The sequence below is a fragment of the Nipponia nippon genome, unplaced genomic scaffold (genome assembly GCF_047370975.1).
Source record: "Nipponia nippon isolate SJK-2023a ecotype South Korea unplaced genomic scaffold, ASM4737097v1 scaffold_2, whole genome shotgun sequence".
Lineage (NCBI taxonomy): Eukaryota > Metazoa > Chordata > Aves > Pelecaniformes > Threskiornithidae > Nipponia > Nipponia nippon.
In genome coordinates, this window is record NW_028262336.1 from 74647149 (window position 1) to 74661988 (window position 14840).

The following is a 14840-nucleotide window of genomic DNA, read 5'->3' on the forward strand; positions in this document are numbered from 1 at the left end:
ACTCATACAATCTAAGTGTGTGAAGAGTGACTCACCTCAAAAAAAAAAAAAACCACTATTGAGGTGACTCTCCAACAATATCAAGCCTTACTGTAACGAATTTGGTTAAGGCAGCCTTTGCAGTTCTGAGATCCATGAAACAGTCCTCTGAGGGAGACTGCAGCCACCATCCCCTAGCTGTTTGCGCTGGAAGGCATACATGATTAAAAAAAACAATGCTGGTAGACTTTGGTATTCAAAGCAAGCAAAGAATGCTGTGCAGCAGAAACAGAAAACCTCTGGACAATGTACCTCAAAGATCTAGGGTAGCTTATAGGGAGAGTAATTGGATGAATTTAAGGAAGAATTTGGCAAGTATTATGAAAAACACTCAGGAAATCCCATCACCACAGACCACTGAATGTTATGAGAGTATTCTACAAAAGGCTGCTACTCCTCGGCCTTGTCATTTGCTGTTGGTAAGCTACTGGGCTAAATATGTCATTTGGCCTGGTGTGGCCAACTTTATATTATGTTCAGTCTGTATTTCAGAGTATACGTTCAGCTCCTATGGGGCTATGCAGACATCCCTCACCTCAAGAATATGCATTGGTTCTTGTGATGTAGGATGCACGCAAATGAAGCTTGAAAAATAACTGTTACAGATTTAAAAAATAACCAGTTCTCAAGGTATTTTGGCTGTGTGTATTTCTGATTTTTGCATTGATAAAACATGGAGTTTGTGCCAAATTTGGGTTCTGTTTGATTGAAAACATTGGAAACTGCAGTTGTGCCATCGTTTGTCCTGAGTGACTGGGTATGAGGAGTTGCTCCCAAAAGATTTTGGTATCATAGGCATGTGCAGTAGGAGTAGAATATAAGTATACTCAGTTACTGTAGGATGAGTATTTCTTTTATGTATTTTTCTTACTTTTGATTCTTTGCAAGCTTAATGGTAATAGGGTAGTATTTTTTTTTCTGCTGAATGTATACTTTACGTAATAATTTGGTGTTATTTTCTTAGATTTTCAGAAGAAATTCCAACAGAAGAGAAGGAAAAGAAAAGTGATATTCTTAACATTTTTTCAGTTGCTTCAGGCCATTTATATGAACGTTTTTTACGGTAAGGAAAGGTAAAAGGGAAACGAGAATTTCATAGGGGTACTGTAAACATTCATCCTAAAATTAAGGAGCTTAAAGAAACTGACTTTTCTGACAAGGTGTAAAGAATAAATTGTTAAAATATAGAAAAATTTTATACAGTGAGGACCAAATTAATCTTTGAGAGCAAAGTGATTCAACATATAGATGTTCAAAATTACCATTATTCTTTGAAGAAAGAAAAATGTTCTCCATGTCTTTCACAAGTGCATGTGTGAAGTGTGAACATAAAGGATGAAGTGTGAACATAAAGGATGAAGTTCAGCCTCTCTTTATAAAGACATAACAGCAGTGACTTCGTTAGAGTTGTATCTATTTATGTTTAGTCCAAACTATAGATACTACTATATGCACATATGGTCATACGCACCTCAGAGTTCATTCAGTAAGCAATGATTGCTTTGAAGGAATTCTTACAGTATTGCCCAATCTGTTCACAACCATCTCTGTTACTCTTCTGATTTCTTTCAGTACTTGTCTACAGGTGTCAGATTTAGTGATTTTCCCATCCTAAAATAGAACTTCGCAATTCTTTCATGCGTATTTATTTGGAAGGTAGTATTTTGTATATATTGATTTTTATTTCTTAGTAGTCTGACACAGTTTGAACATCTGTGTTTCTTTCCTTGAACCTACAACAACCTTCACAAAGGGAAAGACTTGTTTATTTTAAAAGAGACAAAAAATAATTTTAAAACATTCTATATGCTTCTTTACCTTATTTTAAAGTTATTGTTTCTTGATTTTTAAGGCAGACTTGACCTCTTGGAAGGTTGTAAGACATTGCTTATCTGTCTGGTTACACCAAACAAATGCCACAATAGTGAAAAAAAAATTGAACTCAAAATAGTGATTTTTACAGTTATCAAGGGTTTTTTGAAGAAGATCTTAACTTGAACTATGCTTTCTCTTTTGCACTGTTTTTCATTTCAGCAACCTATTAAACTCAACCAGTATATTTCTAAAATAAGTTATCTCAGTAGCCAAGTTAATACAAGGTATTAATCATTATTCTAATTTTGTCAGGCATCTCTCTTAGAATAAAACTTGTTAGCAGATCCACTTTTGAAATTGTTCCTTCTAATATTGCTTAGCTGATCGGGATTGAATAAATCCATCTCAAAGTGGTCTTGAACGCATGCTCTTTAAGGCTTTTGATTAGAAATAGACAGAAATTTCTGCTTAAACTGGGTTAAAGAAAATTATACTTAGAAAATTTTAGCACCTTCTAGGTGCAGTTGAAATTTAATGACCGCTGTGTATTCGTTTGTTTATTATAGACTTATATTTCCACAGAATTATGATGCTTTCTGTCCTACGTCATACAAAAACACCAGTTAAATTCTGGTTTCTGAAAAACTATCTCTCCCCAACATTTAAGGTAGGACAAATGGTTCTTCCTTTTATTATTTTTTCTTAAAAATTTTAAGTTTGGTTGTTTTTTTTTTTAATTACAATTGAGTAATTATATAATTCAAATTAAATTTTCACACTTGGAAGTGATCTCTGAATGCATTAAATACTAATAGTTTTAAAAGTGTCATGTGTAAGGTTCTTCTTTTCTGGAACCCAAAGCCCAGTTATATTATATGATATTTTATTATCTTCTGATAGTCTCCAAGAGCTTGAAAGAAATGCTTTTTATATTTACATAGCTGAGGATACTGCTAGAACTCAAGAAACATTTTTAAATAATAATTTGTGTAGACAGTAAGGCTAACACAGCTGCAGCTGTGTTTCAGCTTTCCCTCTTTTTCCTTCTGAGTCCTTGTGTGTCACATACATGTGCAGCTAATAGTTTTTTTTGTTCTTCTAGGATGTTATTCCTCACATGGCTAAAAAGTACGGCTTCAAGTATGAGTTAGTACAGTATAAGTGGCCCCGCTGGCTTTATCAACAGACAGAAAAACAAAGAATTATCTGGGGCTACAAAATTCTTTTTTTGGATGTTCTTTTCCCTTTGGCTGTGGATAAAATAATATTTGTCGATGCTGACCAGGTACGAAAAAATAGTGCTGTATAAATGTATGAGGAATTCATTTTGGCTTGAATTGATCCAGTTTCGTTCTCTGTGGCCATTTTATTCAGATGTTGGTCTCGTAAGACCACTGCAGTTGTACAAGCAGAACCAGTGGTGTTGCAGAACGTGAAATGCCATGATTTCACTTGTCTTTAGTCATGCAAAAATTAAGTCTCACTACACTGAGTTGCCCTAAATTGCCTGTGGTGAGAGAAAGGCACCTGGAGAGGTATGGGCAATCTTAAAGCATATTCGAGTGATTCAGTCTCTGGGCCGATTGCGAGAGGACTTCGCCACTCACTATGGGAAGGAGTCTGCGGTGATTAGTTTAGACCATTTGAACAACTTCTAGATGGCGGAATTTTTTCAAGATGAATCCTGTCTCTGTTTTTCTTAAATTTGTATGCAGTCTTTCACTCAGAAATGAATATTGTATAATATACTGAAAGGTAACATGCTGTCTCAAACAGCATTGAAGAGTCTATGACATGCTTATTAAAAACCTCAGAACAAATATTATGTGTCTTGGTCCTTTTCCAAAGCTTGAGAATAAGTTAAATTTAGATGTAGCAATGCAGCCTGCAACTTTCTGCAATTTCATCTGGATACGGTAGTAGTACTGGTTGTCTGTCCTAACTACTCTAAGGATTGTCTCTGTACTTTGAAACAGCTAAAACTTTTTTATCACTGATAAATTAGATTAGTGGGGTTTGATGGAAGAATGATTGATCAGTAAATAAAGGATATTTGTAAAATGTCTTTATAACCTATTTTTAAAAATACATTATTACTAGATACAAAGATTCATTACTGATGCATTAATTTTGGAGTGCCCAAGCTAATGTAATAAATAGGTAGGATTTTTTAGAAGGGAGATGCTCAGTAGATTCTGAAAGTTATATTCCTGCGTGAAGGAGTTTAATATTGGGCAATCGGAAACACTGGTCTCTAAATTAAAACTACTTTGCTAGTTTTATTTAATTTACTTATTAAATGTTTTCCACAGATGGCCACAGAATAAACACTTTTTTTTTTTTTTCCTAGAACAATAATTTGGTAAATGTAATTCCAATAGAATACTTTACTCCACCGTTGTAGTGTCTCAGGTTTTTTTAAAAATTAAACTTAGGAAGCTTGCTGCCGTAAGTACCCTTATATGCACACCTAAAAACAGTATTAAATTATAAAAATAAATATATTTTTATTTTTCTTTAGATTGTGAGAAGTGACCTAAAAGAACTCCAAGATCTAGATCTAAATGGAGCTCCCTATGGATACACACCTTTCTGTGACAGCCGTAAAGAAATGGATGGATACCGTTTCTGGAAATCAGGATACTGGGCATCACATCTTGGGAAAAGGAAATACCATATTAGGTAGGATAACTCCTTACATATTTTTGTGCAGTTTGTGAATTTGATTAAAATCTGGGTCTTGGTATTGATCACTGAAGCATTCAAAGTCAATTGCCCTATAGTCATTCTCAGCAAGAGATGAAAAAGGCATAAATGCCGATGACACAGATTTCACTTTTTATTGTAGCTTCAGCTACTTAATTTAAAAAAATATTCCTTTAGGGTGGGAACATTTTTTGGTTTCTTGTTACTTTTATTAATGTTACCAAAAAGAAGGTGAAACTCCACAAGTCTTAATTTTTTTTTTTTTTTTTTTTTTATCTTTGTAGTGCCTTATACGTTGTGGATCTTAAGAAGTTCAGAAAAATTGCAGCAGGAGATAGGCTTCGGGGCCAGTACCAGGCCCTTAGTCAAGACCCAAACAGTCTGTCAAATCTAGATCAGGTATATATGGGTTTAAGCAATTTAGGGTTTATTTTCTTTATCTTTCTTAATAGACATGGTATTATTTTGTATCTCTCTATGTATGTTATGTAATTCTGAAACTACTTGCCCTTTACTGATGTTCTAGCAAATTTTCAGGTGGGCATTTGAGCACAGTTCAGAAAACCAAATTATTATTACTTTAAATAATTGTTTAATTTGAAAAAAAGAGGAAAACACAGCACAGAGGACAGATGTATTGCACTGCTGTCCTTTATTTGTAGATGTTCTATATACATTTGTGTTTCTCTAATGATAATCTTATATTCTGATAATGGTAATTATATTCTTATTTAACAAGCTCTTTTCCTCCTTTCTTCCTTTTTTCTATTAATGTAAATTTAATTTTTGTAAGCTAACCGCTAATGCACTCTAGCGGTTGCTGTACATGGTCACCCTGGGGTGGCTGTAGTCTTCATTTACATAACTCCACCAATTTTTAAAGCTAGGTGGGGTAAGTCACGGTGCAAATCACAAGCATGTAAGTAGATTCCAGATGTACAGAACGTACTCAAATTTATTCTTTTCTTCTGTAGTAGAGGCTCTTTAACTCAGCAGAAGATTGATAATATAGCTCATCCAATTTCTGCCTGAGTAAATAATAATTTTATTCATGTCTGTCTTTGGGTGAACTTCAGAGGGCTTAATAAGTGAGATTTGTCCCTGCTTTTGTAATTTTCCTTGTGGAATTACTAAAGCATAAAAGGTTTGTTACCTGCCTATAGCAGTAAAGGCGTCCTACAGTAGCAAAGCCCACGTCTGTCAATGCCTGCATTCCACCCCCTTACCCTGCAAGCGAGTTTCTCTCTCTCTTGTACCTAAGTACTTTACTGCCACTTGCATTTTTTCCAGAAATAAAATTAAAAACTGAAAGTAGTAGTTCTTTTGATACTAGACAAAGGAAAGTGGAAATGCAGCCACACTACAAACTCAAACTAGACTGGACACAAGGAGCTGGAGCAGCCTTAAGAGCAAAAGACTGATATAACAGCAATAGTCAGATTTTACCCCTCTTTTCTGGACAACAGAATGAATTATGGGCCCCGTATCGCACACTTAGAGAGCCCTGATGTGATTAGCTGTGTTTTTCAAATGTAGTCTTACCCATACGTGTAAGGTGTTTTTCAGAAAGACCTTAAAGATTCGGAAGCTGGTTACAGGGCTTCCACCATAATGCTGCTTCTCAGAAATAGTCATTAGTTTTATCTAATGGTCTCAGAATATTAATAATGTGTATCTTTCAATTTTGAGATTCTCCTGTTTTCAGTGACAGCATTCATAGCATATCTCTCTTCTAAATCTGTTGGATCAAATCAAAAGCCACTTAGAATCAGCTACCCTTCCCTCAGCACATTAGTGCTGAGAGCAGACATTAAGGTAGCTAAATCTTGGCAGAATGGAATTGGAATGACTTTGGAAAGGGAAATATTTCAAAGTAATATTTTCATAGTAATCTGTTTTCTGACTGTATTGACAGGAATCACTTTGTCTTCATTGCTACTACTTACACCAAATCCAGCATCGTTCCTAGAAATAGAAACGACAGTGCAATATTTTACAAGAGTCCTGGAGAGCTTTTACCTACTGATATGGTGCATTATGATAATCTTTTTTATTTTTAATATCTGGCTGGAGTGCTTACTGCCCTTCTCAAAGAAGAAGCAATCTCAGCTCTTTGCTAATCTACCAGCACTGCTACCTTCATGGGTGGTAGTTAAGGTTATACTAATATAAACTGCAAAATAGAAGTAGATGGTGTGGAAATAAAGGTAATTTTAAATGCCAAGAATAGTAAGTAAAGAACTCCTAGGGAGAAAAATGACACATGATAAAAACTAGATTTCTAGTAGAGCCTATTTAATTGCTCTTTTTAAAGAGAAGCATGGAAATGTTTATATAAAGATGACAAAACAAATACACTAATACCAATATTTATACTTATACCAGTTCATTAAAAACTAGGTAATTAACCGTCTTTTTCTTTACTTAATTAAATTAGCAGAAAGGAATATAAGAGTAAAATCTTTTACTACGAGGAAATGGTTTTATATTTTAAAACAGAGGGTTTATTTTCTAATAAAGATGCTGCTGTAGTTGAGTCCCCCTTTAAAATTGTGTACGTTATCTGACTAAATGTGAAAACAGTTGTATTGTAAATCAAATTGAAGAATAACTTTTAAATGTTGTTTGTGAAAGTCTAGAAGACTTTCATTTCAGCAGTTTACATATTTTGAATGAACAAGAATTTTAGCACTGACACTAAAAACAATCTGTTCTTCATTTATTTTTCTGATTCGTTAATATTTTTTGGCTTTGATCTCCCAGAGGTATTTTAGTGGTTTTGAGGATAAATCACTTTGTTCTGAAAAGATAAGCAACTTTTTGTTTAGATTTTTTTTTAATTATTTTCTTCTATTTACTTTAGATCCTGGAACTAGCAGTTGTCTGTCTGCTTTCTACTCCATATAACAATTTGTAAATTCACCACTTTGAGAGTTACTGTAGTCACTCAGGAATTGTGATTTCAGAAAGTCAGAGAGGCACAACAGAAAACCACTCTCTTTTATCTTGAAATGGAGATGGTGATAAACCATTTATTTTTATCTTCCAAGAATTCATAGAATTGAAATTTTTCAAAAAATAAAGCATTTAATTTAATGTTGAATGTCTTGATTCTCAGTATACTTATATTTGATGTAATTTTCATGTACTAATATCTGTATTTGAATTATGTCTTTCATAATACGGCTATATGTGCTATTTTATTCTGTCACATTTAGCAACGTGAATTGGCAAAATAAGATGTGACTAATACTTATTTGAGTACTGACATTTATTTTTTAAATATAACGTAGGGGTTGCACATGTGAAGGAGCTTACGAATGGATCTACCAGTGACACCTGTTATTTTTAACTATGGCCAGAGTACATGCAATGTAGGACCACCTGAGGTTTTTCTCATTTGTACACGCCGTTCCCTACATTCAGCAAGATATCGATTCAGAGTTTTCATGATGAGTGTACTTGACTATATAATAAAGGTTAAAAAAACCCACCAAAACCATGACATTTTAAGTGAACTAAGGAAGATAGCCAAAATAGCAGTTTAATAGCTTTTCCTTTTCACGCTCGTGTTTCTGGAATCCATTTTTCTAGAAGAAGGCTAAATTTGGAGTACTGATGTAATCCTGGATAATAGTCTTTTGAGCTTTTTTTTTGCAAATTTGAGGAATGGCAAGATGGTTTAAGTTTCGCTTTAATAATTTCACACAGTCTAATTCTGCTCAGTAATAGTTATAGTACAACATGCAGTATCTGAACCATAAGTATCAGACAGTAGTATTGCTTTTGTGAAGCTAAGGAAGGAAAGACATTAAGTACAAGAAAAAATTGCTTGAGAAATGAGAGGTGGAATTGGCCATCAAAATGACCATGACTAAGCTTTGAAGCTACTTGAAAAAGAACCAGGTGAGCACTTAGAAGGAAACGTAAGAACAATTTGAAGAAATGGTAATAGGCTAAAATACTCTACTTTTAAGTAGTTGCCTGATAACAAGTTACATGCAATTCAACGCTAACTTATGATTTTACAAAATTTGTACAGGATCTTCCCAATAATATGATTCATCAAGTAGCTATTAAGTCTCTCCCTCAGGAATGGCTTTGGTGTGAAACCTGGTGTGATGATGAATCCAAGAAAAAAGCTAAAACAATAGACTTGGTGAGTTGATTTTGAGTTAAATTAGTTTTATAGATTAAAAGCTTTGTTATAATTTCTGAGATACGCGTATGCGATGTCATGGAGGCAGCCATGCTGGAGGGCCCTGGAACGCCGCTTCCTGTTCCCTACAACACAGCAACTTTTCTCCTTTCTTCTGAGACCTCTCCCACTTCTCCGTCCCAGGTTTCCTTATGCTGAAGCTGAAAACTGTACCTGAAAATGAAACATTGCTATCTGTAACTGGATAGGATCAGGGGTTTTCGCACCTGTACATATATTTTCCTTATCTTTCTTCCATATTCAGCAAGGTTAGTGGACCTCTAATGAAGTGCTGCTAACTGTTCAGGTATTGGTTCCTCCAGAATCTGCTGTGTAGGGGATTAATATTATCACGGTTTTCTCTGTCCATTTCACCACGATAAACTGGAGATAAAGCAGAGCTTAAAAAGCATAATGCTGAGGAGACTATCCACATTTAGAAAGAAGAAAATGTGTGTCTTTGGGAATTTGTGAAACAGAGAGAGAAAATGTTCTTCTCTGTCATTATTACCCCCAGCCCGTTTTTCCGCCATACTCATTTTTTGATAACGCCCATGCAGTGTGAGTGATACTTCTGAGCCATAATTCTGAAGATAAATAGACAGTTGGAATCTGGTGCGAATATTCATTATGTAAATAGTTTTGTTTTCTTTGTGTCTTTATAGTTGTTAAAATAAGGGGTTCTGTGCGCTAAACATGGGTACTCTCTATTCAAGAAAGACTGAAATTAAGTTACTAGACCTTCTTTCAATCCCCACTATCATGTATCACTTTTTATTATGATTTTCACTTATTTTATGGAAGTAATCAATGTATTTTCTAGACAACACTAGAGGAAGCATCACAAACTTAATAAAAAACATATCAGATTTAATTTCAAATGTAATGTGTATCTTGCATCTCCCTGTGTAACTTTGTTTAAATATTAGTCGTCTTGTGCTAGCTATGCTTCTGCTATCCATATAGTCAGCAGAAAATAAAAGGATTTACAATAAAATGTTTTAAATAATTTAAACAGGGCTTATTTACAACTTGGTTTGTGTGGGGGTTTTTTTGGGTTTTGGTTTTTGGTTTTTTGTTTGTTTTTTTTTTTTAATGTCAAGGTAAATGACCTTGCACGCTGTCCTTCAATGAAATTGTAAATGCTGACAAAGTTATTTTGGGTATGAAATAATTTAGGGCAAAGAACTATGTTGGAGAGCGGAGATATTTCTGTGAGCTGCTGAGAGATGGCCTCATCTATAAAATATGAGAATTTTAGCCAGATATTCAAATGGTATGGTGACTAGAATGTACGGTAAATAGCAGTTCTCTGCAAAATATTAAGTTGGTATTTTTGCGTAAATGGCTTTTTACTATACTTCTCTAAATCCCTTGTCAAGATTCATGATTTGCTGTTGAGTAGTTTCTGTCTGATGTTAAACTTACTTTTCACTTTGAAATAATTGTAGACCATTTTGAAACATTCAGATTATTGTCCTAGTCAACAGATGATTACATAGCTAGTTTTTAACAATAATACGTTTGGTGTTCTGCTGTTTATTTTCAGTGATGTCAAGGGGGAGATCACTTAAAGTTCCTCGGAGAGGTGATATTTTCACATTTACTTTGTTTACATCTGGTATCTTTTAAACTTTCAGTGCAACAATCCCCAAACCAAAGAACCAAAATTAAAGGCTGCTGCCCGGATAGTTCCCGAATGGGTTGACTATGACTCTGAGATACGACAGTTAATACAGCAAATTGAAAAAGAGAAGAAAAATCTAACATTGTTCTTTCAAAAAGGTAATTTACATGCATATTCATCTGTTAACTCTTTAAAATAAATATTAATATGGTTGAAATTAAGATCGGGGTCGGTAGGCACAAGTACTGTATTTGTGTAATTTTCCTTGCTCTAGAGAAATTGTGTGGGTTTTAAGAGTTGCATGATGCTTCTTTACATAGGAGTTACACTAAGAGGATAAAATCTTTTGTTTCATGCCAAAATCTACAAGAAAACTGTTAGCAGACCCCTATTCTTAGAGTTCAAACACAACCAACTGTTCCACAAGATTTGAGCCACAAATATTAAATACATTAGCTTAGACCTCACTTAGAGAATCTAAAGCTAATGCCTTTTAATTCAGTGTAGTCTGTTAAGCAGTAGGTTACTAAGTCTCTATTAATTCATTAGTTCACAAAAACTTTTTCAATAATTTGAGTCCTCAGTGTCAATCACCTATATTAATTCAGTAGTAAGGTATCCCTCACTTATCTTTTCTTACCTGAGATTTGCTTGAAAGCTGCTTTCTGTTTAATTTTCTAGCATGATTTTTTTTTTTATTTTACATTGCTCTTCTAACTTCTTAATCCTATCGAGGCCGTGCATATTCAAAGTATAAAATGTGAGAGATTTAAAAAATAAAGGACAAAAGCTGTATATAAAAGTACCTGAGTAAGATTAAAAACCTCCTTCTCTCCAAAAATAAGAACTGCCAAACACTGAACCATGAAGATAAATGTTATAGCTGAAATCTGCCAGTTCGGCAAGTGCTGTTTGTCTCAGCATCTCTCGCTCTGGGCTTATCTACTCAGGACCTTGTTGCACCTGACTGAGCAGAACAGTCTCCTTCACTTTCTCCATGCTGGCCGGATTTGCAGCTGTGGTCTCTGCGCCTGGCTACTTGCGCTCCCCTCCTTTCAGGTTTTACTCACCCTCTCCAGAAATGTCCATGTTGCGCGCTCTGTCTTCAGACCGTAGTTTACAGGTTTCCCCACCAGTCTTGGTCTCCGGTCCCATCAACTTTCCCGTAGCTCTGTGTCCCTGTACACTCCACCCGACAGCTACCGAAACCCAGGGACATGGTGGCAGCTTTCTTCTCAGCCTTGCCCAGGCCAGAAGGGAGGGGAACTGAGAACAGAGAAACTGGGAGTCTTTCTAGTCTGGAGTCACTGGGAAATGTTGGTAGGATGTCCTGGGACGTCTCCTGAGCTGCTCTTTTCTAATATGTTATTGCATGGCCGCATTTGGGCAGTGTTTCACAGGGATAGCAACAGGCATGTTTGCACAGGTTCAAATCTTTGCTGCAACACATGGGAATGCTATAACTTCCCAAGTTAGAAATGAACAGAATGCTGTCATGGACAAACAGGTGTAGTTTTCCTAACTCGTGGTATCAGAAGACACCAAAATAAATTTGATGTAGTAGACACCTGACATAAACAATTATTATTACAGATCGGCAAAGTTAGAAAGAAGGGAAACCATGATCTTACAGCGGGATATGGCAGGCAGCTTTCATAACAACTGTACTACAGTGCTACGCTTGGTAATATATAGTGTACCTAGGGGAAAAAAAAAAAAGGACAATATAAATGGTGTTTTAGTTTACAAATAGATTTTGGGTTTTGTGTTTTTTTGTGGTTTTTTGGTTTTTTTTTTTACGAAAATTGTTTTAAACTTAGTTAAATAGCATGAGAAAAAAACCACTCTTATAGTACTTCCAATAAGACTTGACTTCTTGGAGTAATGTGAAACAAAAAAAGGTGATCTCAGCTCTCAAGGTTGAAAAAGAAACTTAGCAGAGGAATAGTTAAAAGACTTGAGTCAGGGAACAAATTCACTTTTCATTATGAAGAATTCTTAGTAGTTTTTATCCTTTGTGAAAGCTTATGGTCAACTTTCAGCAAGGCTCTAAAAATGAAGTTCATCTTGCTGAACTGACTGACGATCAGTAAATAGAAGGTAAAGGGCTTTCTCCACATTTACGAAACTAGTCATTAAGTCTTTATAGAATTGTTTTTTATAATTTTTTTTCCTTTGGTTACAGGTCTTAAGCACGATGAACTTTAGCACAGCCTGTAAACAGCAACGGTGAGAGCCCAATGGTCTTCTGCGAAAGACTGAATAGAAGTTAAGACTCTTACATTGGCACTATTTGTAACGTTCTTTAATATGAAGTCAAATATTTTATAATTTACAGTGTTATTTAAAAAGTTTTAATTTAAAATACAAAAACAGAAGAGAGCAATCCACAGGTACTTGATTTTTTTTTTTTTTTTTAACCAGTGTAGAGTAGCTTTCCTAATTTCTTTGGTTTTCTTTTCCTTCTCTAAAAGACAGTTTGCCTGCAGGATTTTAGAATATAAAGAATGATGTGTTTGTTCAACTCTTCAAAGATATATTGCGTCAGCCTGGCGGAAGACACACACATTCAATACATACATGAAAACGGTTTTGTGCATGTTACGTGCATTAAGCTAAAGTATTTAAAGGATTTTGGTCAATATGTCCATAGTTTTGTCCCTGGAGAAATGCTGTGGTCACAAGAAAAAAAAATCTCAGTGTAGCAAAGATACTACATAAAAAAATAGCTTGTGTAATTTAGACCACATGAATCTAAGGCAACTTTGAAGCTTACTAAGGCAGGGGGTGTCATTTTTCATTGATTATGCAGGATTGCTGCAGTTCTACTAATTTAAGAGAATCATTTTTGATTCTTAGCGCCTTTTGGTCACCTAAATAGTATGTCATAAAATTCCATTATGTTTTCTGGTTAAGAAGATTTTTCCAACAAGCATACATTGTATCAGAAGGTCAGTATGTGAAAGCTGTTTCCAGTCAGTTTTGATTATCATAATTCTGTTTAGAATTTAAAATAAAATAATAAAATACTTGAGTAATTTTGACTATCAGTGGTGTCTCCTGTAATTTTCTAAATATGCACTCATACAACTGTTGCTCTTACAGGCTACTGATAATTTGATCCCACAAAAATTAGCAGCGAAAAGTTCTTGCAATACACATATTTGCAAGTAGGAAATTTGCTTATTAAACTGAAATCTAGTACCTTAAATACACAGTCTGTTGCTTAGGCTGTGCTGGTTTCAAAATACACTGCGTATGACCACAAATTCTTGTAAGAATAGCTTAAGGCAGTCTTTCAGTCTAAATGCTTGTAATTATAAAAGATAAGGTAATTTGCACTAAGTGGGTGAATCCCTTGTGAGTTGCATAATTGTCCTGGTTTCGGCTGGGATAGAGTTAATTTTCTTCGTAGTAGCTGGTAAAGTGCTGTGTTTCGGATTTAGGATGAGAAAAATGTTGATAACACACTGATGTTCCAGTTGTTGCTAAGTTAACTCTATCCCGGCAGAAACCAGGACAATAATATTTCCATAGCAGAAAAAAATTGAATAAATAATAAAAAAATGAAGCATAGTTTGTATGTACTGTTGTTGTCCTCAGGTGTTGGTTATTTAAAATTTCTTACTGTAAGAGCAAGTATTTAAAATCATGCTTTGCTGACATTTTTGAAGTCTTAGTAATATGAGACATGCACGATTTTTTTTACATGTTTATATATTTTTGTTGTATTACCTTCATGCATTTTGAACAGTTCTAGCATGTCACGTACGGATTTGAGGTCTGTTGTGGGCATTTTCTTTGTATGAAGTACCCAATGAGGTATTTCTTGTGTAACCCAGTAGCAATAATCAGTTAATACTAATTTCAGTTCTCTTGAGCTTTCCCATTTCACTGCAATATCTGTTTTGTTACACTTGCTCTCTAGCATAATTGCTTCAGGATATCAGGCAGCAAGTTGAACGTATTTGAACATAGAACTTTAATTTGGTATTTTTATACCATATAGACGGAGTTATAATTGATTTAGCAGATGTATGTGCACCATTACTATAAGTTCAATGTGTAGCAAAGAAACAGCTGATACTCCATATCAGAGGAAAAAAAAAATTATTAGTCAACTGCTTCCTGTTTTTTTCTTTTTTTTTTTTTTTTAATCTTATACTTCCATCCTGATGCTTTACTCTGCAGCAGCATTTCACATTCATCTGTCTTGGAATTATCATGCTTGAAGCGTACATTGGAAACCCTTTTTTTAAGCCAGAAGTTAAAGGTTCTTTAAGAAACCCTAGTTCTCTTCCATTATGATTATCTGTGCAGGAAACTTCTGTTATGTAGTATAAAAAGTGGATGATTTATGCACTGGTGTCTTGTTCATTTTATCTGGAGCATCCTGTTCTTTTTAAAATTGGATTACTTTTACAGGCTTTAAAAAAGAAATACCTCTTTAAATAC

At 34.6% G+C, this 14840-nt stretch overlaps 1 protein-coding gene across 3 annotated transcripts in view; it reads left to right on the forward strand.

Moving 5' to 3' along the window:
• The window catches only part of UGGT2 (UDP-glucose glycoprotein glucosyltransferase 2), a 93462-nt gene extending 80027 nt beyond the window's left edge, over window positions 1-13435 (forward strand). For all 3 annotated transcript variants that reach the window (XM_009467060.2, XM_087759588.1, XM_087759589.1), the window contains 8 exons: window positions 1004-1102; window positions 2437-2521; window positions 2957-3139; window positions 4376-4536; window positions 4845-4959; window positions 8603-8719; window positions 10399-10543; window positions 12571-13435. In XM_009467060.2, the coding sequence (XP_009465335.2) occupies window positions 1004-1102; window positions 2437-2521; window positions 2957-3139; window positions 4376-4536; window positions 4845-4959; window positions 8603-8719; window positions 10399-10543; window positions 12571-12593 (928 nt within the window). In that variant the 3' untranslated portion in view covers window positions 12594-13435. The remainder of the gene's footprint in view (window positions 1-1003; window positions 1103-2436; window positions 2522-2956; window positions 3140-4375; window positions 4537-4844; window positions 4960-8602; window positions 8720-10398; window positions 10544-12570) is intronic.
• Window positions 13436-14840: the final 1405 nt, after the last annotated feature.